The sequence below is a fragment of the Tamandua tetradactyla genome, chromosome 7 (genome assembly GCF_023851605.1).
Source record: "Tamandua tetradactyla isolate mTamTet1 chromosome 7, mTamTet1.pri, whole genome shotgun sequence".
NCBI classification, from domain to species: domain Eukaryota; kingdom Metazoa; phylum Chordata; class Mammalia; order Pilosa; family Myrmecophagidae; genus Tamandua; species Tamandua tetradactyla.
Genome location: NC_135333.1, coordinates 89,660,510 through 89,687,096, shown reverse-complemented (window position 1 = coordinate 89,687,096; position 26,587 = coordinate 89,660,510). Strand labels below are relative to the sequence as shown.

The 26,587-nt window shown below is 37.2% G+C and overlaps 1 protein-coding gene across 5 annotated transcripts in view; it reads left to right on the top strand.

The window, feature by feature from the left end:
* ITPR2 (inositol 1,4,5-trisphosphate receptor type 2) overlaps positions 1-26,587 on the top strand; it is a 521,104-nt gene that overhangs the window by 132,412 nt on the left and 362,105 nt on the right. For all 5 annotated transcript variants that reach the window (XM_077170358.1, XM_077170362.1, XM_077170360.1 and 2 more), the window contains one exon: positions 9,140-9,184. In XM_077170358.1, the coding sequence (XP_077026473.1) occupies positions 9,140-9,184 (45 nt within the window). The remainder of the gene's footprint in view (positions 1-9,139; positions 9,185-26,587) is intronic.

Genomic DNA, 26,587 nt, shown 5'->3' with positions numbered 1-26,587 from the left:
GAAGAGGATTTTTATTTTCCTTTCTGACAGCAGCACTTAGCCATGGATTGGATCCCAAGGCAGCCTGCCCTGAGAATGGGGGATGGAGGTCAGCAGGCACCACATGGAGGGAGCTAGCTACTCATTGTCTTTTAACACCGTTTATCTACTTATTCTCCCTGCTTTCTCTGGCCACTTATCAGTGTTCTTTTGGCCTCTGAACCTCTAGAGCAGTTGTTTCAGACAGTTCCTGCCTGTTACTAGCTGTTTTGGCAGAAGGAGAGAGTCCTGGAGCCCCTTAGTATACCATCTTCCCTGGTAGTCCAAATTAATTTTTATTTGATAAAGATTTTATATTACCTTTTTGAAGACTAGTTTATTTGTTTGTAGGTGGGCAAAATTTCCACCAGATGGCAGTAAACTCTTACTTCCTAACATTTCAAAATTCATTAGTTGAAACTTAGTATGTTATTTTAGAATCTTATGTGTACTAGGGATGTAGTTTTAAATTTCCATGTATTTAACTATCTATCAAATGTATTACCATAATATATGTAAAAGGCTTGGTTTATATGTTTGTATATTATATGTATATATACATATACATAAATACATATACACATCCATATATAGCAGACCCTACACACGCACACTCACAAATATCATGTAGAAAAATATAAATCATTCCTGGCACACATAGTCACCCAGTAAAGGTTATTTTTCGCTTTTTTTTTCTTTCTGGACTTATCAATTAGATTACTAGATTGCTCCTGAAATGCCAGCTATTCGAAGGAGGTCCAGACATGTATCATTATTTTTAAATGATGATGATATAACTTTAATGTTATATAGAATAAAAATTTATCAAAACACATTTCGTTAAAAAGTTTTTTCCCCCTAAAGGAAATGGACATATATTCTTGACTTGAAAGTTCTCGGTCTGCTTATTGTTCTCCTGGTAGATGGAATGTTGTAGGTGTTTTTTATTTGATTGTTGTACCATCACAGTTTACACTGTCTAGGTGTTTATGATATTACTCTCTCCCTCTGACTGTACAATACTTGGCTTCTTTCTATTCTGCTTCCTGCCATTTTAATGAGGACTCTGTTCCAAGGTTAGTAGTCAGTACTTGCTCTTTAAATTCTTTCCAAGTCACCCGCATCTATGTTTGCAGGGAGCCATGAATTTGGTCTTGGATGTCCCACTGCCATTTAAACTCAATAAATGTATCTAGGATTTAATTGTTTCCCCACAAAAAAATAGCTTTTTCTTAGTTCAGAGTTAGAAACTTGAGTCATGATAAACCTGTTCCTCTCTCAGTTTATACATTCAGATTCTATGTATTCTATGCAGAATCTTTCACATCCATTTTTTTTTTCCTTTCCATTTCAGCATACTATCTTTATTTGGGTCCTCCCACCACTTACTTGAACCACTGCCCTTGGCTGCTTTGTCTCTTCATCATCTTTCTTCATCTCCTGGTAACCACTGCCAGTTAGGGATTTTTAATGTACTGTTCTGCAGACATTTCCAATGATAACCTAAATCTTTTTGGATAAGCTCTAGCTCCATACTATGGTTTAAAGGCTCCATGGTCTTGGGTGGCCTTCCCTGTACCTTGGACCACCCACAGCTCCTCCATAGAGGGAGGCAGGAGGGAAGAGGTTTAGCTTTGGAACCCATCAGTCCTAGATGGGTTCCTAGATGGCTACTGTCCAGTGTGTGACGTTGCCTAGTGTGCTTTACTTTGTGTTCCTCAGGTATCTTATCTGTGAAGTGGGATTAAGAATTCCCCACTCATAGGATAACTGTAAAGTCAATTGAATGGACCTTTAAGAGCATATACAAGGTATGCAATAAATGACATTTATGGGTCTTTTCTGAGCAAGTCTCATTTCTTACCTGGGTAACATTCAGTCTTTCTGGACTGCCTGTCATCTTCATCTTCACTCCTCTGCCAGTTAAAGATCTACCCATCCTTCACATCTCATCTCAGATGCTACCTTTTCCATGAATAAATCTTGAATAAAGTTTCTCACCATAGATACCTCCTTCCTCTGACCTATATTATTCATAAATTATTAATTCCTATCTTATATCTCTTGTCACATTTTATTTTTGATCACAGCTAGCTGTAGTTAGTTCTTATTTCCCCTCCTAGGTTGTTAAGTCTTGTGATCAAGTATCATATTTTTTTGTCTTTGCTAAAATAGCATATGTGGCAATTCCTTGCCCATTATATATGTTGTATTAATATTTATTGAGTAAATGATTAAAAAACATATTGGTTCTGTTTTTACAAATGCAAGATTTATACACACACACACACACTTTTTTTTTTTTGCATGGTCAGGCACTGGGAATCGACCCCAGGTCTCCAGCATGGCAGGTGAGAACACTGCCACTGAGCCACCATGACCTGCCCAATTTATTTTTAATCTAAGGAAATATTTCCTTTTAAGTCCTAAAAGATTCAGTGACCTCTTTATGACCATATTTCCACCCTTCTTTAAAAATATTTCTTTCAATTCATTTTTAGTTCAATTAATTTAATGATTATTATTGTTATTACTTTTAGTAAAGGAGAGCAACAATATAATATAAAAAATAACTTTATTTGGCCTTGAAATAGTTAATAATGTTGAATTTAAATGGCCATAAGTTTGGACAACTCCTCCTCTTTTCTTCTTCCTCTTCATAATAATAATAGTATTATTATAACATTTTACTGAATTTACTGAAGTAATAATACTCTATTAATTACTGAAAAACACATACATTGCAGCCTGAAAGACACAAGGTGAGGCAAAATCTAACTCATTGGCACCATGTTTAGTATTGTTGCCAAAGACATGAATATGTAAAATTCATCGATGTATGGTTAGTGTGATTTGGGTTTAATCATATCCTTTTTCTCATTGTACAGATGAGAACGCTGAGTTCCATAGGTGGATAAGTGACCTTTCCTAAGGCCTGTGGTGTTTCCTTACAGAGCAGAGTCTGGAACCCAGTTTACCCGGCCTTCAGTCAGGGATTGAACTGGGTGATTTTAAATGGGTGAAATATCTGAGGACTGGATTTTAGAAAATAACAGTTGTCTTTGGGGTAGGATATGATTTAGGATTCTGAGGGCAAACAGTTATTTTTGAGTTTGCTTTATGTATGTTAATTACTATTTCTGTAGATATTTTAGTTTTAGATATGTCACAGTTTCTAGCATGAACTTCCTTTCCATTGTCTTAGACACGCTAGTCTAATGCTTATGGAATGAAAACTTTGACCATAAGGTATATCCTTGGTTACACATGCTATATAGCTTTTAGATATAATTTAGTTAAAATTTTAGTATGGATTTGTGTTTTTAATTTAAAAGAGAGGTCTAAATTCTCCAAACTGAAAACAAATATATATATAAAAAATGATAATAAATACAATAAAATAAATGAATAAATACATACACAAATAAAATAAGGTGAGTAAGTCCTTCTGGGCACCACAGTGAAACTGTTACTGCCAAACAAAAGTGTGTCTTTTGGGTTTGATTAATGAGTTAACAGTAGGCTGGTTAATTCACTGTCTTTGGCCCTCTACCTTTCGCTCTTTGATTCCAAAAGCAAGATTATTTAGTTTTGGAACTAATTTTATTACCCAAAATTCAGGGTATAATTTAAGGAGCCCAAGGTAAAAAGTATCGTCATAGAAAAATAAAGCTGAGCCTCAGATCACCGCAGTTGCTGGTTTTAGCATTACCAGGCCACTTGGAATCGGACCTGCCCTCTTACTCTCCTAGTATGCCGGTTGTAAAAATGGAAAGATTGCTGTCGTGTGACTCTTGACCTGGATTGTACTTTCTACCCACTCCCCTCTCTTCTACCCCACCCCAGACCTAGAGTTGTGTCCTGCCCTGGAACTGCTGTCCCAATTCCGGGATCCTGACATGTCCCTGATGCCGTTCCCTTCCTTGTCTGGATGCTGAGCTTCCTCTGCTTTTGGAACTTTCTTGGCTCTTGCCCTGCCTTAGTGCATCTGTCTAGTCCCCTGGTCCTACCCATTTACAGTTTATCAGTTTTATTACTGTTGAGCTCTAGTTCTGATTCATGTATGGATAACTAAAAGGAATAACTGCATGGCATGCATATTCTTATTTTTTTCCTATCACAATGATTTTGCCCATTAAGAAATCAACATCTTTTTAGTCAATAAATGTGTGTTGAGTGCCTACTATGTATCTGGCACTATTTTTGTTCTGAGGATATAACAATTTACAAAATAGACAAGAATTCTTGCTTTTGCGGCACTTACATCCTAGTGATACTTATACTAATTAGCATTTTCTTCCTTATTCCAATGTATGAGTGAGTAAGAAATTGTTAATGCCATTATTATACTGATTGGCCTAGAACAGTGCTCGGTACATAGTAGGTTTGCAATTAGCTGAATGAATGGGACTCTGGAGCCTATACATGTAATTGGCCAAGTTCTGCCGTGATTCATGCCACCAGAGTCAATTTAATTTTCAGGTCATTTATTCTCACCTTGAAGATATTTAGCTCAGTTGAATAAACTGATTGGTAGTCATGCATATACATTGCAAAGTTGTTTGTCTCATAATCATTTCCAGTGGTCATAATTATTTATCCTTCTTCTCAATCTCACTCTTCAAAAAAATATGTTAATATTAGGGAGAATTTCACTGCTTCTGAGAAGTGAAAAGAACATCCCTTCTTCAAATCTTACAGCAAGATTTTTCTTACTTTGCTTTGATACTCATAAAAACAGCATGTTCCCTAAAACTGAAGAACTGTGTTTTGCCAGTCAGAAGAGTTTTCAGGTCTTTTTATTCTGTTTCTCTGGATTTTCCTCCTTTCTTTGATCAATACTTAAGATGTAGAATAAAACGAATGTATACTCTTATTACCATGGCAAACAGTTTTATCTCATAAGATAAAATCGGCATCAATTTCATTAGGCTGTCTTTTGAAAAGAATTTAGTGTTGCAAAAATCTCAACAGGATATAATTTCTAAAAACACATCTAAGTAGTTTTGAACTTAGATTTTTAAATAGAGATTTAGATTTTATTATAAATGATATTAAACATATTGTAACTCAGTACAGATCCACAGGGCTTTTTTTGAACAGCTTCCAAGTTTTACATTTGTCTGAGAAAGAATTACCATCTTTGAGATACAAAATCAGGTTGTGTGAACATTTTCCCTCCTTAATATCTGTATTCTTTTTATATCCAAAATAAGTGATTAATGGAGATTAGAGATATTAAAGAGTAAATTTGTAATCTTCTGTGTTTGTTGACTTGATGAACAAGTGTGCCCTCAATGAGATATTATATATGAAAGCATTTATTAAAACTATAAATAACTTACCTTATTGTGGTTTCCTCCTTCAATCTGGCCTTTACTGCATGGTCAGAAACAAAGGACTGGGCTCTGGAAGGGCTCACTGTTGGACTGCGTGTTATTTCTTGTGCCCTTAAGAAACCACACTAGTTTGTTAAGTGTAGGTAATATACCCTAGGGGAATAAGTTTTTTCATGAATTTGGCATGGGGTCCGATATTTTGAATGAGAGCATCGTGCTTACCTTTCTAAGTAGACAATGGAATTGGTAAGCTTACACTACATGGACAAGCTAGTGAGGTATTTGCACCCTTACCACTCTGCCTGGGGCAAAACAATGGGATTTAGTGGCAAAAAGCCAGTTTCTACGATGGTTGGTATGCTCTAAACTAAAATTGCTGTGGGAGATAATATGAAACTTACCTTGTATTGCCAAGTTGTTTGGCATACTTTTTTTTTTTTTTTTTGCTGCCACACTCACTGAAGCAAATACCAGTTGCAATTTTCTTGATCAGTTTCTGGCACATAGATTAATCTGTGAATCCTTCAAGGGCAGGGTTTAGCCTACTAGATATCTTACAGTAAAATTGTGGTCCACTTCTAACATGAAATTAGTATTTTACATGTGTATTCTGTATTATATTTTTATTGAAGGATAATTGATATCAATAAAATGTACAAATCCTACAGCTTTCATTCAATGAATTTTGACACTTGTATATACCTATGTAACCCCCCCAAAAAATAGAGCATTTCTATCACCCCAGAAACTATTCCTTACCCCATTCCAGTCAATTCTCCTCCTCCTTCCCAATACCCACTTTCTGATTTATATCTCCATAGTTTAGTTTTTGTCTGTTCTTGGATTTCATTTGTGTGGGATCATACAGTATGTTCATTTTTGGGCCTGGCTTATTCCACTTATACAAGAATATTCATCTGTTGTTGTTGTAATATGCATTTTGGTCTAAGTCAAATTTCTGCTTCCATTTTATGTCCCTACCACTGTTTTCCCTCCTTTTTTACCCCCTCATCAACTTCAAAGGAATGTATCAGTCTCTTTTAGTTCATTTTCCTGGAATAATGGTAACCTCTGCATATACAGTTCTTTCTTCGGCTGAGAAAAGTTTCATTTTCTATTATCTTTGATTATTGCTTCTGTTCCAATCATTAGTTTGGATACTTTGGTTGCCAGTATGTTGATACCTCCTTCTCTTTTCTTTCATGAGTTTTTCCTTATTCCTAATTTTGACTTTTTCTACCTTTCCTTTGTATTGAGGGATTCCTGTTCAAGTTCTTATCTTCAGTTTCACTGAATTTCTGTAGCATCAACTTGTTTCTTATTGTTGCCAACATGAATTTTCATTTCGTATTAATGTTTTCATTTTATTGCTATCCTCATATATATTATAATATTATTCTTTAATATATTAACTATTATTCCTTAAACTTAAAGCCTCTGAGAAAGAACTTTCCTTGTTCTAACATTTTTTCTTCAACCTCATGTTGTTTTTCCTTCCTTTCTTATTCTCAGACAAGTGAGCCAGTGCAGAACCAGATGGGTTGAGTGGACTGTCCATTTGTTCCAATTTCTGTTCTCCAGTATGACAGCGCAATCCTCTTTGTGTAATTCTTCAGCTGCAGGGCAGACTGGTAGGGGCATGTCATGGTCAGGTTCATGCGTCAACTTGGCCAAGTGGTGGTACCTGTTTGTTTGGTTGGGCAAGTGCTGGCCTGTCTGTTGTGATGAGGACATTTCATAGAATTAAATCATGATTGTATCAGCTGCATCCACAGCTGATTCCATTTGTAATCAGCCAAAGGGGAGTGTCTTCTGCAATAAGTAATGCTTAATCTGATCACTGGAAGCCTTTTTAAGGAGGATCCAGAAGAGACAGGCTCTTCCTGCTTTGGCTGGTGAGCCTCTCCTGTGGAGTTCATCCAGACCCTCCATCAGAATTGTCGGCTTCACAGTCTGCCCTGCAGATTTTGGACTCTTTGTTCCCGTGGTCATGTGAGACACTTTTATAAATTTTATATTTGCAAGTGTTCCCTGTTGATTCTGTTTCTCTAGAGAAGCCTGACTAATACAGGGCATTCCCAGTGTAATTCCCGGTTCTAACAGATGTCAACTCTGCGTACTGGGTTTCTGTGGCAATCGCTTCTTTCTTCTACCCCTTGGCTAATTCTAGCACACACTGCATCCGTGGTTCTTTATTTTTCTCCCATTTCTCCATAGAGTATTTCTCAGAAAGTTCTCTGCCATCATCTGGTCCCTCCACTTTCTACTTACTTGTTTTCTGGATTTTGTAGTATCTCTCTGGTTTGATCATGAGAAGATAGAGATAGGTAGCGGGACAGTGGATGGGAAGGCTGGGCAAACAACTTTCAGTTTAGCAGCGAATGAGAATCACTTTTTGGTTTGTACATACCCTGGGTCTTTGAGTCAGTACACAAATAATGACAGCCATAGGAATTATCTTCTCAACTTCATTCAGGTGGCTATTAGCTTGAAGTGAGATCTAGGTGTGTTATGCCATGAAAACTGCGTAATTTGCCCTTTTCCTTAGCTCTCTGCTTTATAAACAGTATCGATTCTTTGAAGTTTTAAGGGTTGTTTTTTTCCTTTGGTTTTCAATGATACTGAGAGATTATTTTTCATTTTGTTTCTTGTCATTTTGTTTTCTTTTTCTTTTTTTTCCAGTACCTTCATTGATATTTATAATAGATAAGTGGGAAGGGGTTATCCTCAGAGTTACTAGACATATGCTGTTTTGAGAGTAGCCCTTTGCTTTTTAAATGATAATTTCAGCTTCTGGGGATTGCGTGTTCTATATACCAGCTGATTCAAGCTAAAGTGATTAAATTCAATTGGACAACTAGGTATTTTGAGAGAAACTTCTTATAAACCTGCTGTTTTACACATTATTCAACTAGTCATGCTTGGTACAACTAAGGCATGCTTTTGAGACTGTGGTCGGTTGTCAGTCGGGGTTATGGATTTAGCCAGCAGGAATGCATGGGCGACACAATGTAATGATCTCGAGGCTCCGCATGCCCTCTAAAGCCGAGTGATGTCATTTTGTTTTTTAATTTCAATAGTCCACATGGATCAGCAATATATCTGATCTATAGCTTCTCTTTTGCTTTTTCTTGTGTGTATAACATGCAGAACATGAACTTGAACCACTGGTAAAACTTACCTTTGATCAATTTTTTTTAATTGGCATTTGAGTATCGGTAAATAGCAAATTTTTGTGGCTGGGAAAATGGTGAACTCTGTTGAATGCTTCCCCAGAGTTGTTGAGATCGTCAGCTCTTATGTTCAAAGATGTCAACATTTCTGATATAAACAAAGGTCATAGATGTGGCATTTTAGTTCTTGTCTCCTGCAATTCAGGTTTAAAGATAATGATTCAAATTGTTGTATTTACTAATAATTTCCTTCTTAGCTCCTTTTAATATTAAACTTAGTTAAGTATAGAATAGTGAACTGAGTTAAAGATAAACTGATCTTGATAATGTGTTTTTCCCCCCCATGGGCAGGCACTGGGAATTGAACCTGGGTCTCTAGCATGGCAGGCAACAACTCTGCCACTGACCCACCGTCGCACCACCCTTGATAATGTGCTTTTTTATTTATTTATTTATTTTTAAATTTTTTTTTTACATGGGCAGGCAGCGGGAATCAAACCCGGGTCCTCGGGCATGGCAGACAAGCATTCTTACCTGCTGAGCCACCGTGGCCCACCCGATAATGTGCTTTTAATAGCAATTCAAAACTACTTTCATTTTGTTTTTTAGCTTAATCCTGATTATCGAGATGACCAGAATGAAGGAAAAAATGTGGTGAGTACAACTGCCTCCCTCCCTGCAAAATCCTAAACATATTGTTTCTATTTCGTAGAAACAAATTTAGATTTTAGTAGGAAATTTGAATAGTGGGGACTCTGAGGTTCTCTGAGTAGAGGCTGTGAGTGGAAGATAAAAGATAAAAAATGATATGGTTTAGATTATAAGAAAATGCCCCAAATCTGGGTGCTTAGGGAGATTTCTAACACACTGGAGGCCATTTATTATAGATCACTGAAAGCAACTGACATCTCGGAGATATGGTAGTTCTAGGTTTCTTTTCCAGAAGTGCATGGAAATTAGGAAGAAGAAGTAGAATTTGGATATGCTGTTAAAATGGGACAACATGCTCATCCTTTTGAATTTAAAATAATTTAGGTTTTATTTGTGGGGAGAATTTGAAGTAGCAAACACCAAGGTGACTGTTTTTATTTTCTGATATTATAAAGTGTGCTACTCAAAAAACATCTCAATCTTATTTTAAAGCCAATTTTCATTAAAATATTTATTATAATTCACCCTGCTGATTTTATCATCATTTGTAAAGAAGATGATTATTACCCATTACCTCATGATGGCAACATGACTTCTTTATGCATTCAAAAATTCAGTAATTCAGGACGTTTGATGTGATGCCAGCAAACCTCTGAATGATGGGCTGGAATTTGCTTCATTTTTAACAATTTAGCCAGATAATGTGATGTAATATAGACACAGTCTGTAATTCAATTTTCTAAGGAATTTAGCAATTCTTGTTGGAATTGGTAGGTATTGTTAATGCATGATCCAAAATTCTTCTCTTTTATAGAAAGAGTTGGAATATTTCATTAAAATGACCACTTATCATTACATTGGTGCACAGCCTTCTGTTTCGTGAGAATATTAATATGGGGGAGGTGAATCAAATCAGAATTTCTAAACTCTATTGTATCCAGTTTGACTTCTTTCTCCAAATGACTATCAAATTTATAATAGAAATGAAGCTACAGCATCAGGTCCAATGAAAGCTTTAATTCATGTCAAAATGTCCACAGTCATACAGGTATGCTTGCTAGATCAATTGGAACTTCTTTTTATAATTGAATTTTATCTGCGTAAGTGGGCTCTTCTCCCCTTGATTTTCAAATCACTGCACCAAACTTGTGGGTTCTTACTTTCTTATGATTTAGGAAAATGGTATCAGAAACCGTGTTTAAAAAGCTGAATATGAATCCTGGTTCTTTTGGTTTTTACTATAAAGTTATCAGTGGCCTCCAGTCAAAGACCAGCAGGACCTCACCTGTAGTAAGGTGACTGTCTGGGGTGGGGTGGAATTAAGGAAGTGGAATTTTGCTGTGAATTGAGTACTATGAGAAGGCACAGGTAATTTTATGATGGTATCATTTTTTTTGTTTTATTTGAGAAATCTTCTCACACATACAGTCCATCCATAGTATACAATCAGTGGCTCACGGTATCATCACATAGCTGTGTATTCATCATCATGATTATTTTCAGAACATTTGCATTACTCCAGAAAAAGAAATGAAAAGAAAAAGAAAAAATGCATACATTCCATACCCCTTATCCCTCCCTCTCATTGACCACTAGTATTTCCATCTACTCAATTTTTTACCCTATATCCACCCCATTATTTATTTATTTATATCCTTTTTTTTTTTTTACTCATTTGTCCATATCCCGGATAAAAGGAGCATCAGACATAGGTTTTCATAATCATATGGTCACATTTTAAAAGCTATATGGTTATACAATGGTCTTCAAGAATCAAGGCTATTGGAATACATCTCAGCAGTTTCAGGTACTTCCTTCTAGTCACTCCAGTACACCATAAACTAAAAGGGAGTACTTATATGATGCATAAGAACAACCTCCAGGAGAACCTCTCGACTCTTTGAAATCTCTCAGCCACTGAAATTTAATTTTGTCTCGTTTCTTTTGTCCCCCTTTTGGTCAAGAAGGCTTTTTAAATCTCATTATGCTGGGTTCTGGCTCATCCTGGGAGTACTTTCCTATGATGCCAGGAAGATTTATACCCAAGCAGTCATGTCCCATGTGGTAGGGAAGAGCAGTGAGTTCACCTGCTGAGTTGGTTTAGAGAGTGAGGTCACATCTGAGCAATAAAAGAGGTTCTCTGGGGGTGACTCTTAGGCATAATTATAAGTAGGTTTAGCTTGCCTTTGCAAGAATAAGTTTCATAGGGACCAACCACAAAATTAAGAGCTCAACCTATTGAATTGGTTGTCCCCACTGCTTGCGAGATTATCAGAAATTCTCCATATAGGAATTTGAATATTTCTTCCTTTCTCCCCAGCCCCCCAAGGGGATTTTTTTTTTTTTTTTTTTTACATGGGCAGGCACCGGGAATTGAACCCGGGTCCTCTGGCATGGCAGGCAAGCGTCCTTGCCTGCTGAGCCACCGTGGCCTGCCCCCCAAGGGGATTTTGCAAATACTTTTTTATGCTCTCCCAAATTATTCTGGGATATATCAGGGCCACACACTAACTTGGACAAACCAACAAAATCTTATGCCCTATTTAAGATTCTATTTAATTATGGTGTTCAAGTAAACTGACCATAAAAGTTAAATTAGATAATGTGCTACCCAATATATAAATTTTGCACCAAATAAATATCTGTCCCTTTGGTCTCACACAGAAGTTGGAGTTTTAAGATGTGGACCATATCATCCTTTATCCTGTATTTTGATTTACTTTAGTCCTATCTAGATCAGCTTCATTCATATCTCCAGTCAAAATCAGATCCCTTTTTCAACTTTTTAAACAGTTGCTGTATGGGGTAATGCTGACTTTCGTATCTTCAGAGTGCTACCTCTGAGTCTCAGGTGTCATGTGAATACCCCAAATTTTGGGGAATGACCAGGTTATACACAAATAGCTCAGTGTCTCAGAATTTAGAAATAGCAGTTATAACTTTGGAAGAGCTTACAATCTAGGGCCCTTTATAATAGGCCCCGACCTGATAACCCATGTTCTTGATTTCAATTGTCCAAGTTTGTATATTAAAGTTAGTCCATATGAGTGAGGCATGATAATATTTGACTTTTTGTATCTGCCATTTCGTTCAATATACTGTCCTTAAGTTTCAGCCACCTAGCTGCATACCTCACAACTTCATTCCTCCTTGCAGCTTCTCAGTAGTGTGTTGCATGTATACACCACAGTTCCTCCTTCCGTCCCTCAGTTGTTGTACCCTTAGGCCACTTCCATCCATTGTGAATCATGAACACTACTGCCATAAATACCAGTGTGCAAATGTTCATTTGTGTCCCTGTTCTTAGTTCCGCCAGGTATATACCTAGCAACAGCATAGCAGGATCATATGGCAACCCCACCCCTACCCTCCTGTGGAACCATCACACTGCCCTCTCAGCTTCCCAATCAATAGTGAATAGTTAACATCTTTTTCTTCACGCATTTTCTCCAGCACTTGTTTCTCACTGTTGATTTTTAAACAGTTTTATTAGCATATCATACAATCTAGTCTAAGTGTATAGATATACCTTCACCACCATAATCTATATGAAGACATTTCCTTTTCTTCTATGAAGAATCAGTACACCTCCCCCATATCCCCCCCTTGTTGATATTTAGTTTTGGCATATTGCCTTTCAGTGGAAGTATATTTCAGTGTTACTGTTGACTATAGACCCTGGCTTGCATTGATTGTAGTTTTTCCTGTAAACCATCCCATTTTCAACAGCTTGCAATGTTGACATACATTTGTTCTCCCTCATGCAAAAATGTTTTTATATTTGTATATTTAATCACCATCATGGTCCACTCTAGGCATTCCTAAGTGGTACTATCTTTATCCTCTAACTTTCCTTCCGGTGTCATGCGTGCCTCCAGCCCTTCCTCATCATATTCACATTCAGCATCATTCACTGTACGTACACTATTGTACTATCCATTTCTGAATTTTTACAGTCAGTCCTGTTGCATATTCTGAATTCCTTCAGTACCAAATGTCTGATCTCTACCCCCTTTCTATTCCCTGATAACCTGTGTTCTTAACTTTAACTCTCAAAGTTCGCTTTTAATACGAGCTCATACTAGTGAGACCATACATTATCTGTCTTTTGTTCCTCACTGATTTCACTCAGCATGTTGTCCTCAAGGTTCATCTACCTTGTTACATGCTTCATGACTTTATTCTGTCTTATAGCTGTGTAATATTCCATCATATGTATATACCACAGCTTCTTTAGCCACTTGTTATGATGGTATCTTAATAAATCTTATCTATAGGGACAATAGACTCGAACAGGCTAAAGCTGTAATTGGTGGAAGCGTCAGTCACTCATATTAGCTGGAGAGGGGAAAGTTTAGTCATGTTTGTGAATTGGAAAATATTCATATTTTGTCTGCATTCAGACACGATTGTGGTGTGGTCTTGTTTTGTCTTGTCCATCATTATCCCTGAGTTTCCTTGTCTGATACTGGTGTTTTATGAACTTATTCAAATTCAACAGTAGAAGGCTGGTAGCTGTCTGTGAGTACCAGGTCAGCTCATAGCATCACCAAGGTCAGCTGATAGTCCCAGGTCAGGGGCTGCTTTTCTCTTTCTCAGTGTTTATTTTTATAATGCTCTATGTGACTTCTAAAGCATGGCACAGGGAAAAGAGAGCTCTACCTCTGGCACTACCAAGTCAGACAGCTTTCCTGAGAATTTCCACACTTGTATAATGGGATGAGGATATTTGTCCTATATGTGTCACTTGCATGCTGTAAGGATCAAATAAGATCAGACAAATGGAATCTCTTTCAATAAAAGATGCTAGTAGGCTAAAAAATGTAAAGCATTTCTGTTAAAAGAGCAACTTTTTATAGTTTCACATTGTACAACTGAATAAATTACCATGCTCCTTCCTTTTATGCTACATACTTTTGGTGATGCTACTGAAGGTTGTGGGCAGAACACAATGGGAGAATATAGAGTATGAAGGTTTATGGAGTACATAGAGAGTATAGATAAGTAATAAATCCATGCTGAAGTTTACTCTGTGTAGCTAATCAGGCTTTTAGTTAGATTTAATAGATTATTTTCTTTTCATTCTGAAATACAAACTTCTTTATTCAACTTGAAAGGTGAGAGAGAAGACTTTTCTGTTGAAGAATGGTCACTGACAATACTTTAATAATACACAATACAGGAGGGGCTGCTTTTGCTATAAAAGTTTACAACTGGATCCTGTCTTTCGTAACAGAGAGACAGCCAACTGGAGACATTTGACGTAATATTTTTTTCGTCCAAATCCCTAGCTTAAAAGTAAGGGAGCTATGATGCTAACAATATGGCTTCTCATTTTGTAGATCTAGGAATAATTTTGTTTTTGTCTAAAGAAAACAAAGTAGCAATTAGAGTTTATCTTTAGCCTGTGATATATGAAGTCAATTTCCCAAAACAGAATGCTATCTTACCTCAAATCTGGGTTCCAGTAACTCTGAGTTCACTGTGACTGTGCTAATTTTTTTTCCTAATTTTCCCCATGTTGTCTATTTAATACTCAGTTAATATTTTTCCTGTGATTTAGAAACCTTTATCAAAATGTTGCCTTCCATTTTTGAAGTTTCAAAGGTTAATGCATGGTGCTGCTAAATGAGGCAGCATGTGTCAGAGCTCTCATTAAGACCTAAATTGCTGTATTTATTCTACAAAAGAATCTATTATTTCCAATTTTATAAATGTACAGCATCCACAGGGACCCTGTAAACATTGGAACTATGTCAAGCCCAGCTGGAAACCTGACAGTCATTAATTTCTTCTCCTTGAAAAGCTACAGTTTTTCAAATGGCTCATGGAAAGGAATTCTTTTCTGGGGGAACACCAGCACCCATCTTAATATTACCAAATTTATGTGGAATGTGACCTGACTTTTTTGTGGCACTGTCTTTAGTCTGTGCTGGAATTCCCCAGCCTCAGAACTATTGACATCATGGGCCAGACAGTTTTCTGTGGTGGTGGCTGCCCTGTGCTTTGCAGAAAGTCTGGCAGCCTGCTTGGCTTCTACTCAACAGGTGCCATAGGAGACCCCTCTTCCCCTTTTGTGACAACTAAACCTGTCTCCAGAAATTGTCAAATGCCCCCTGGGAGTAGGCAAACTTTCCCCAAGTTGAGAAATATTGACCTGTGAGCATATAGGTACATAAACAGAAATATTCCAGGAACCACAGAACTTTGCCTGAATATACTTTAAAATTCTATTTTGTAGATTTTGCGTGCGCGCGCGTGTGTGTGTGTGTGTGTGTGTGTGTGAGGGGTATCAGATTCTGAATGAACCTTCAAAATTTCCACCCTTGGCCCCTGTACTAGCAGGAACAGAATAACCCTTGTGCACATGCTGGGAGTATATATGTATATCGTGCCCAAACTGTCTAGTGGTGATGTAGGGACTTGCTGACCCAGAATTGGCCCTCAGTGTAGAAAGTGGCTCATAGAACTCTCTGCTGTGGGGGAGCAGCCAGGTCATGCTGTCCGTGGCAAAGGATTGCTGGTTGTAGGGCATGCAATACAGTGCCTGGGACCATGACGAAACTGGTTTCTAGGAAGGAGGGGGCATTTTGTGTAAATGCCCCCATTTACACAATTCCTAGGGCCAAACATGCATGGCCAAGACAAGAGGCACATGCAGAAAGGACCAGGGGGGGCCCTATGCTTTGGCCTGGAGCTATTCTCTAAATTCATGGTATGGATAAACTCTGAAAAAGAGGGCTTATACAGGTCAATCTGCAAACACTGGAAAAAGTTGTTTTTTTTGGGGGGGGGGGGGTAGTTCCTGGCATTCAAGGAAAGCTTGGTCATAATGCTAGTTAGATATGAACTTATGAAATAGTCACCTCAGAATCTAAATTCCAGCAATAACACATTAATATATCAAAATGTCCAGATTTCAACAAAAGATTATAAAACATACAAAGAAACAGGAAGATATGGCCCAGGCGAAGGAAAAGATTGCAGCATCAGCAGCCATCACTGAGGAGGATCCGAGCTGGGACATTCCAGACAAAGCCTTAAAAAAATGCCTTAAATGTGCTCAAAGAGCTAAAGGAAAATGTTAACAAAGAACTAAAGGAAATCAGGAAAACAATGAATGCAAAGAAAATATTAGTAGAGAGATGGAAATTATGAAAAGGAAATAAACTGAGTTGAAGCCCACAGTAACAGAAATTAGAAATTCCCTAGAGGAGTTCAGTGCAGGAGAGAGCTTGCAGAGAAATCGGGGTACTTGAAGGTAAGGCTATTGAGGTAACCCATTCTCAGGAACAAAAAGAAGAAGGAATGAAGAGAAATGAACAGAGCCTGAGCATAATAATATAAAAGCTATAGGAGTTCCAGAAGGAGAAGAAAGAAAGAAAGGGGTGGAGAGAATATTCAAAGAGATAAGGGCTGAAAACTTCCCCAATTTAAGGAAAGATGTGAATACACATCCAAATAAATGAATCAGATAGACCCACCTTGTGCTATATTATAATCATCCTCGAATGCCAAATAGAAAGAGTGGATTCTGAAAGCTGCAAGAGAGAAACAATGTGTTAGGTACAGAGGAGGCGCCATAAGATTTAAGTGCTGATTTCTCATTAGAAACCATGACAGCAAGACAGCGACGGGAAGGCATATTGAAAGTGTGAAAGCAAAAACATTTTCAACCAAGATTTCTATATCTGGCCAAAGTGAAATTGGAATGAAGATATTCCCAGATAAACAAAAGCTGAGGGACTTTGTCACCACTCAGCTGGCCCTATAGGAAATGGTAAAGGGTTGAAGTGAAAGGACATTAGATAGTTGACTGTAGCCAAATGAAGAAATAAACATCTCCAGTGAAGATAATGACCTGGGTGAGTGTAAATACAGTGCTATTTTTTTTTTTTTATTTGTAATGCCACTTGTAATTTCCTGCAGGATCTAAAATGCAAGTGTTTAAAACATAATGATAAATCCATGGTTTGGGGCTCATAATGCATGAATATGTTATTTGTGACAAGAGCTATATAAAGGTGGGGGGTACAGGGTGTATAGGAACATCATTTATGTATGCTGTTGGAATTGGTATCAAAGTTACGGATTTAGGAGATTAAATTTAAGGCCCATAGTAACTGCAAATAAAAATATCAGAGAATATGCAAACTCATAGAGATAGAAATGAGATACGGGTCAACAGGGGTGGGGGCTGGGGCAATGCGGAATCAATACAATGTGAGTGTAGAGTTTCTGTTTGGGGTGAAAGGAAAGTTCTAGTAATAGGTGGTGGTGAGGATATTGCAACACTGTGAATGTGACTCATCCTTGAATGGTGTGCTTGAGAGGAGGGGGAATGGGAAGATTTAGGTTGTATATGTGTTTTCACATTTAAAATAGAAGGAGAAAGTAAAGAGATAATGATGCGTAAATGCAATACATGATACTGACTGAGATCTAAGAGTGGAGGAGAAGAGGCTCAAAAAACATTATTGGGGCATGAAAAATTGGAATATAGAATGTAAGCTTTATATCAGTATTACATTTCTTGAACTTGATAACTGCACTTAACATGGTCATGTAGGCGAGTACCTTGTAGCTAGGCAATGTACATGGAAGTATTATGTGTTTGAGAAGTATGATGTGTGCAACCTGCTTTCACATGTTCAAAAAAAGATTGATAGATGGATTGATAGCTACAGCTACGGCGGCAAAGTTTAAAAATTAGTGGCTCTGGGTATCTGGGGTGGGTGGGGATATGTTGGAGTTCTCTGCATGGGTTTGGATTATTTACAGAATAAGTATTAAAACATTAATAGAAAGAAAAAAAAAACACAAAAAACCTATACCTCACATGCAGCTTCATTCGTGTTTTAACATAATTGCATTACAATTGGGTAGTATTGTGCTGTCCATTTCTGAGTTTTTATATCCTGTCCCGTTGTACAGTCTGTATCCCTTCAGCTCCAATTACCCCTTCTCTTTTTTTTTTTTTTTTAATTAACGGTAAAAAAGAAATTAACCCAACATTTAGAAATCATACCATTCTACATATGCAATCAGTAATTCTTAACATCATCACATAGATGCATGATCATCATTTCTTAGTACATTTGCATCGGTTTAGAAAAACTAGCAACATAACCGAAAAAGATATAGAATGTTAATATAGAGACAAAAATAAAAGTAATAATAGTAAAGTCAAAACAAAACAAAACAAAACAAAACAAAAACCTATAGCTCAGATGCAGCTTCATTCAGTGTTTTAACATGATTACTTCACAATTAGGTATTATTGTGCTGTCCATTTTTGAGTTTTTGTATCTAGTCCTGTTGCACAGTCTGTATCCCTTCAACTCCAATTGCCCATTATCTTACCCTGTTTCTACCTCCTGCTGGACTCTGTTACCAATGACATATTCCAAATTTATTCTCGAATGTCTGTTCACATCAGTGGGACCATACAGTATTTGTCCTTTAGTTTTTGGCTAGACTCACTCAGCATAATGTTCTCTAGGTCCATCCATGTTATTACATGCTTCATAAGTTTATCCTGTCTTAAAGCTGCATAGTATTCCATCGTATGTATATACCACAGTTTGTTTAGCCACTCTTCTGTTGATGGAGATTTCGGCTGTTTCCATCTCTTTGCAATTGTAAATAACGCTGCTATAAACATTGGTGTGCAAATGTCCGTTTGTGTCTTTGCCCTTAAGTCCTTTGAGTAGATTCCCAGCAATGGTATTGCTGGGTCGTATGGCAATTCTATATTCATCTTTTTGAGGAACCGCCAAACTGCCTTCCACAGTGGTTGCACCCTTTGACATTCCCACCAACAGTGGATAAGTGTGCCTCTTTCTCCGCATCCTCTCCAGCACTTGTCATTTTCTGTTTTGTTGATAATGGCCATTCTGGTGGGTGTGAGATGATATCTCATTGTGGTTTTGATTTGCATTTCTCTAATGGCCAGGGACATTGAGCATCTCTTCATGTGCCTTTTGGCCATTTCTATTTCCTCTTCTGATAGGTGTCTGTTCAAGTCTTTTTCCCATTTTGTAATTGGGTTGGCTGTCTTTTTGTTGTTGAGATGAACAATCTCTTTATAAATTCTGGATACTAGACCTTTATCTGATATATCATTTCCAAATATTGTCTCCCATTGTGTAGGCTGTCTTTCTACTTTCTTGATGAAGTTCTTTGATGCACAAAAGTGTTTAATTTTGAGGAGCTCCCATTTATTTATTTCCTTCTTCAGTGTTCTTGCTTTAGGTTTAAGGTCCATAAAACCGCCTCCAGTTGTAAGATCCATAAGATATCTCCCAACATTTTCCTCTAACTGTTTTATGGTCTTAGACCTAATGTTTAGATCTTTGATCCATTTTGAGTTAACTTTTGTATAGGGTGTGAGAGATGGGTCTTCTTTCATTCTTTTGCATATGGATATCCAGTTCTCTAGGCACCATTTATTGAAGAGACTGTTCTGTCCCAGGTGAGTTGGCTTGACTGCCTTATCAAAGATCAAATGTCCATAGATGAGAGGGTCTATATCTGAGCACTCTATTCGATTCCATTGGTCGATATATCTGTCTTTATGCCAATACCATGCTGTTTTGACCACTGTGGCTTCATAATATGCCTTAAAGTCAGGCAGTACAAGACCTCCAGCTTCGTTTTTTTTCCTCAAGATGTTTTTAGCAATTCGGGGCACCCTGCCCTTCCAGATAAATTTGCTTATTGGTTTTTCTATTTCTGAAAAATAAGTTGTTGGGATTTTGATTGGTATTGCATTGAATCTGTAAATCAATTTAGGTAGGATTGACATCTTAACTATATTTAGTCTTCCAATCCATGAACACGGTATGCCCTTCCATCTATTTAGGTCTTCTGTGATTTCTTTTAACAGTTTTTTGTAGTTTTCTTTATATAGGTTTTTTGTCTCTTTAGTTAAATTTATTCCTAGGTATTTTATTCTTTTAGTTGCAATTGTAAATGAGATTCATTTCTTGATTTCCCCCTCAGCTTTTTCATTACTAGTGTATAGAAATGCTACAGATTTTTGAATGTTGATCTTGTAACCTGCTACTTTGCTGTACTCATTTATTAGCTCTAGTAGTTTTGTTGTGGATTTTTCCGGGTTTTCGACGTATAGTATCATATCGTCTGCAAACAGTGATAGTTTTACTTCTTCCTTTCCAATTTTGATGCCTTGTATTTCTTTTTCTCGTCTAATTGCTCTGGCTAGAACCTCCAACACAATGTTGAATAATAGTGGTGATAGTGGACATCCTTGTCTTGTTCCTGATCTTAGGGGGAAAGTTTTCAATTTTTCCCCATTGAGGATGATATTAGCTGTGGGTTTTTCATATATTCCCTCTATCATTTTAAGGAAGTTCCCTTGTATTCCTATCTTTTGAAGTGTTTTCAACAGGAAAGGATGTTGAATCTTGTCAAATGCCTTCCCTGCATCAATTGAGATGATCATGTGATTTTTCTGCTTTGATTTGTTGATATGGTGTATTACATTAATTGATTTTCTTATGTTGAACCATCCTTGCATACCTGGGATGAATCCTACTTGGTCATGATGTATAATTCTTTTAGTGTGTTGTTGTATACGATTTGCTAGAATTTTATTGAGGATTTTTGCCTCTATATTCATTAGAGAGATTGGCCTGTAGTTTTCTTTTTTTTGTAATATCTTTGCCTGCTTTTGGTATGAGGGTGATGTTGGCTTCATAGAATGAATTAGGTAGTTTTCCCTCCACTTCGATTATGTTGAAGAGTTTGAGGAGAGTAGGTACTAATTCTTTCTGGAATATTTGATAGAATTCACATGTGAAGCCGTTTGGTCCTGGACTTTTCTTTTTAGGGAGCTTTTGAATGACTAATTCAATTTCTTTACTTGTGATTGGTTTGTTGAGGTCATCTGTTTCTTCTTGAGTCAAAGTTGGTTGTTCATGTCTTTCCAGGAACCCATCCATTTCATCTAAATTGTTGTATTTATTATCATAAAGTTGTTCATAGTATCCTGTTATTACCTCCTTTATTTCTGTGAGGTCAGTAGTTATGTCTCCTCTTCCATTTCTGATCTTATTTATTTGCATCCTCTCTCTTCTTCTTTTTGTCAATCTTGATAAGGGCCCATCAATCTTATTGATTTTCTCATACAACCAACTTCTGGTCTTATTGATTTTCTCTATTGTTTTCATGTTTTCAATTTCATTTATTTCTGCTCTGATCTTTGTTATTTCTTTCCTTTTGCTTGCTTTGGGATTAGTTTGCTGTTCTTTCTCCAGTTCTTCCAAGTGAACAGTTAATTCCTGCATTTTTGCCTTTTCTTCTTTTCTGATATAGGCATTTAGGGCAATAAATTTCCCTCTTAGCACTGCCTTTGCTGCATCCCATAAGTTTTGATATGTTGTGTTTTCATTTTCATTTGCCTCGAGGTATTTACTAATTTCTCTTGCAATTTCTTCTTTGACCCACTCGTTGTTTAAGAGTGTGTTGTTGAGCCTCCACGTATTTGTGAATTTTCTGGCATTCCGCCTATTATTGATTTCCAACTTCATTCCTTCATGATCCGAGAAAGTGTTGTATATGATTTCAATCTTTTTAAATTTGTTAAGACTTGCTATGTGACCCAGCATATGGTCTATCTTTGAGAATGATCCATGAGCACTTGAGAAAAAGGTGTATCCTACTGTTGTGGGATTTAATGTCCTATAAATGTCTGTTAAGTCTAGCTCCTTTATAGTAATATTCAGATTCTCTATTTCTTTATTGATCCTCTGTCTAGATGTTCTGTCCATTGATGAGAGTGGGGAATTGAAGTCTCCAACTATTATGGTATTTGTGTCTATTTCCCTTTTCAGTGTTTGCAGTGTATTCCTCACGTATTTTGGGGCATTCTGGTTCGGTGCGTAAATATTTATGATTATTATGTCTTCTTGTTTAATTGTTCCTTTTATTAGTATATAGTGTCCTTCTTTGTCTCTTTTAACTGTTTTACATTTGAAGTCTAACTTGTTGGATATTAGTATAGCCACTCCTGCTATTTTCTGGTTGTTATTTGCATGAAATATCTTTTCCCAACCTTTCACTTTCAACCTATGTTTATCTTTGGGTCTAAGATGTGTTTCCTGTAGACAGCATATAGAAGGATCCTGTTTTTTAATCCATTCTGCCAATCTATGTCTTTTGATTGGGGAATTCAGTCCATTAACATTTAGTGTTATTATTGTTTGGATAATATTTTCCTCTACCATTTTGCCTTTTGTATTATATTTATCATATCTGACTTTCCTTCTTTCTACACTCTTCTCCATACCTCTCTCTTCTGTCTTTTCGGTTCTGACTCTAGTGCTCCCTTTAGTATTTCTTGCAGAGCTGGTCTCTTGGTCACAAATTCTCTCAGTGACTTTTTGTCTGAGAATGTTTTAATTTCTCCCTCATTTTGAAGGACAATTTTGCTGGATATAGGAGTCTTGGTTGGCAGTTTTTCTCTTTTAGTAATTTAAATATATCATCCCACTGTCTTCTAGCCTCCATGGTTTCTGCTGAGAAATCTACACATAGTCTTATTGGGTTTCCGTTGTATGTGATGGATTGTTTTTCTCTTGCTGCTTTCAAGATCCTCTCTTTCTCTTTGACCTCTGACATTCTAACTAGTAAGTGTCTTGGAGAACGCCTTTTTGGGTCTAATCTCTTTGGGGTGCGCTGCATTTCTTGGATCTGTAATTTTAGGTCTTTCATAAGAGTTGGGAAATTTTCAGTGAAAATTTCTTCCATTAGTTTTTCTCCTCCTTTTCCCTTCTCTTCTCCTTCTGGGACACCCATAACACGTATATTTGTGCGGTTCATATTGTCCTTGAGTTCCCTGATACCCTGTTCAAATTTTTCCATTCTCTTCCCGATAGTTTCTGTTTGTTTTTGGAATTCAGATGTTCCATCCTCCAAATCACTAATTCTATCTTCTGTCTCTTTGAATCTATCATTGTAGGTATCCATTGTTTTTTCTATCTTTTCTACTTTGTCCTTCACTTCCATAAGTTCTGTGATTTGTTTTTTCAGTTTTTCTATTTCTTCTTTATGTTCAGCCCATGTCTTCTTCATGTCCTCCCTCAATTTATCAATTTCGTTTTTGAAGAGGTTTTCCATTTCTGTTCATATATTCAGCATTAGTTGTCTCAGCTCCTGTATCTCATTTGAACTATTGGTTTGTTCCTTTGACTGGGCCATAGTTTCAATTATTTGAGTGTGATCCGTTATCTTCTGTTGGCGTCTGCGCATTTAGACAGATTTCCCTGGGTATTGGATCCAAAAGTTTGGAAGATTTTTCTGTGAAATCTCTGGGTTCTGTTTTTCTTATCCTGCCCAGTAGGTGGCGCTCGTGGCACACGTTTGTCTGTGGGTCCCACCAGTAAAAGGTGCTGTGGGACCTTTAACTTTGGAAAACTCTCGCCGTCCGGGAGGTTCGCTAGCCGAAGCGGCTTGGAAAGGTTCGAGCCGGCCCGGGGTCCAAATGCGGGGAGGGTTGCTGGCCGCCACAGCCCGGGAAAGCGCCCGTCTGAATTTCCTAGTCGCCCGGGCGACAAGCGTGGCGGGAGGGCGCCGGCGGCAGCGGCCCGCCCGGGAGAGTGCACGTTCCCGGGGAGTCACGGGTTTGGAAGGGGCCTCCCCCACCCGTCACCGTTCTCCACGGCCTGGGGATTTCCGATCCAATTCTCTCAGTTGGTCCGGGGGGCTGCGCATGGTGTGGGCGCCAGCCACCGCGGTTTCAGGGGACCGCCTCTCCAATTGTAACTGTCCTGTAAGTTTGAAATTGTTTCACAATAAAAGGTTAAAAAAAAATAGAACAATTGGTGACATCAAATTGCTTTTTATATTGCTTAATTCTCTCTGTTGATTTCACTGAATCACATTCTTGGTAAAAGTCTCACAAGGTATTAAAAACATTTTATCTTCTCTTTTAAAAAAAATGGCAGTGTTGTGTCTGGTTACATAAAAGTCAATTTGAGAGCTGGGAGGATCCGAACAAAAACACAGATGCCTGCACTGAATCAGCTCGGAAAGCGTATACATTGTGTCTTATGGAATGTCTCCGGCTCCTAAGGACAGCATTGCAATGTGATGTTACTGCTAAAAATTCGATGACTCAGAAATGAGTCAACAGAGAAGGTGTTATGGGAGCCTAACTGCTGTGTGGCTGCCTCAAGCTCCAGGGCAGGCAAGAGAAGCAAGAACCATTAGTCTCCTTGCCTATCATGAGAGATTTCTGACTTGTATAACTTGAGAAGCAGTGTGCCTTTCCCTCTAAGTGAGAAATGATAGTTTTATAACAGCCCGGGTTAGATTCCATTGCCCTGAATTGTCCTAAATTGAGCATGTGTCAGAGAACTAGTTGATGTTAAATTTAACACCTGTTTAAGCTCCATTTTACCTTAATGCATTTTCATGATTCAAGGGAGAGGACATTGTATTTCAGTAGTTTTGTTTATGGAAATAGTGCTTTTGAGTCATATTTCTTACTTAGAGGTATGGGTTTATGAACAGAATGCCAAAGCATACATTTTGAACCAAACTGTCTTCGTTTTATAAGGATATAATATTTTCTTCTGTATTGAAACTCAAGTCATACATTTAAAACAATTGTATAGTTACTACTCATTATTCAGATTTCATTAATTGAAAGTTTCTGGAATTGGCTTGAAATATACTATCAACCTATTTGCAAAGGAGAGTTTGTTAAGCGAATTAGGAGTGGATAGTTTGAAAGCAGCACTATTTCCAAAAACTTCTAACCTTGCTAAAAGTTCTTATTCACGTGAATAATTGTTATGCTATCTATAAATGGAACTTATTTATTAATTAAAGCTGTTCTTCAAGGATCTAAGCAAACTATTTAGAAGCAGAATAGTATGTTCCTTTTTTTTGCATGTAATTAAAATAAAACCATCGGTCTTAAGTAGTTTGAGTAATTCAGAGTGACCTCTTTTAATTAGCCCCAATTAGTGGGATTTTTCTAGGCATGGGAAAGATTCTTATTACTGCGATTGAGAGTGTCAAATTAGAGAGGACTCAGACTAGTTTGTTGGGCCCCATAGGAAGGCATTACCAAGACCAGAGGGGTGGGAGGGTAATCTCTAGGATTTAAATCTCATCTCTTTTTTATAAATTTAGAAAATTCATTTTACTAAAATTTCGAAAGAAGATTGGATGCGGGAGGATTGGCTATGCTAAATGGACTCAAAAGCAACTGATGTATAAACCGAAGTACCAAATTTCAGTTGCTTCGTTGACCTAAATAACTAGGTCAGTTAGTGCATTTTCCTTGAAGAAAAATCTATATCCAAAGCTAAATTAAAATCAGAAGATTGGTATGCAGGAGACTCAGAAAATTAGATGACACCTATTCCTATCAAGAAGACTGGAATACACATTTGTTGCACCAGGGCAGTGTCTACTCTAGGCAAAGGGGAGAGAAACACATAATTGGTCATTGACTTTCTGTTTATTTATGTTACATGCTGAATTCTATTAATAAAGCCTTTCTTCAAACATGCATCCATACAATTGATTCAATTTTATTTCCCTTAGTTAAAATCATGTTTTAATTGTGTCTTTCCTATATTTCATTTAAGCCATTTCCCCTTTCCTTTTCTTCCCTCTAACAACTTTATTGAGATGTAATTCCATTCCATAAACTTCTACTGTTTAAAGTATACAAAGCAGTGATTTTTGGTATATTCACAGAGTTGTGGAAGCATAGCCACTATTTAATTTTAGAACATTCCTCACACTTTTTCCATTAGCATTCACTCCCCATCTCCCCTTCTCCCAAGTGCCTGGCAATCACTGGTCTACTTTCTGTCCCTATGGATTTGCCCATTCTGGACATTTCATATAAACAGAATAAATAATATCAGCTTTTTTTGTCTGGCTTCTTTCATTTAGCATGTTTGCAAGGTTCATCTGTGTTGTAGCATGCATCTGTAGTTCATCCTTTTTATGGGAAATTAATACTCCATTGTAAGCACATATAACATTTTGTTTTTATATATACATTCTTCGTTTGATGTACACTTGAGCTGTTTCCATTTTTTGCCTATTATACGTAATGCTGTTACAAGCATTAGTGTACAAGTTTGTATGGTCATAACGTTTTTTTTTTTACAGCCCAAAACTTTAATGCATAGCAAAAGTACACACTCAAAGGAAGATGAGTGCAAACATTCTCCAAAGGAGGGGATGCCCATATGTTTTTATCTCTTGGGAATATATACATAGGAACAGAATTGCTGGCCATATGTTTAATATTTTGAAGAACTGGCAAGCAGTTTTTCTAAGTGGCTGCACCATCTTACATTCCCTCAGCAATATGTGAGGGTTCTAATATCTCTACGTCTCTGCCAACACTTGTTG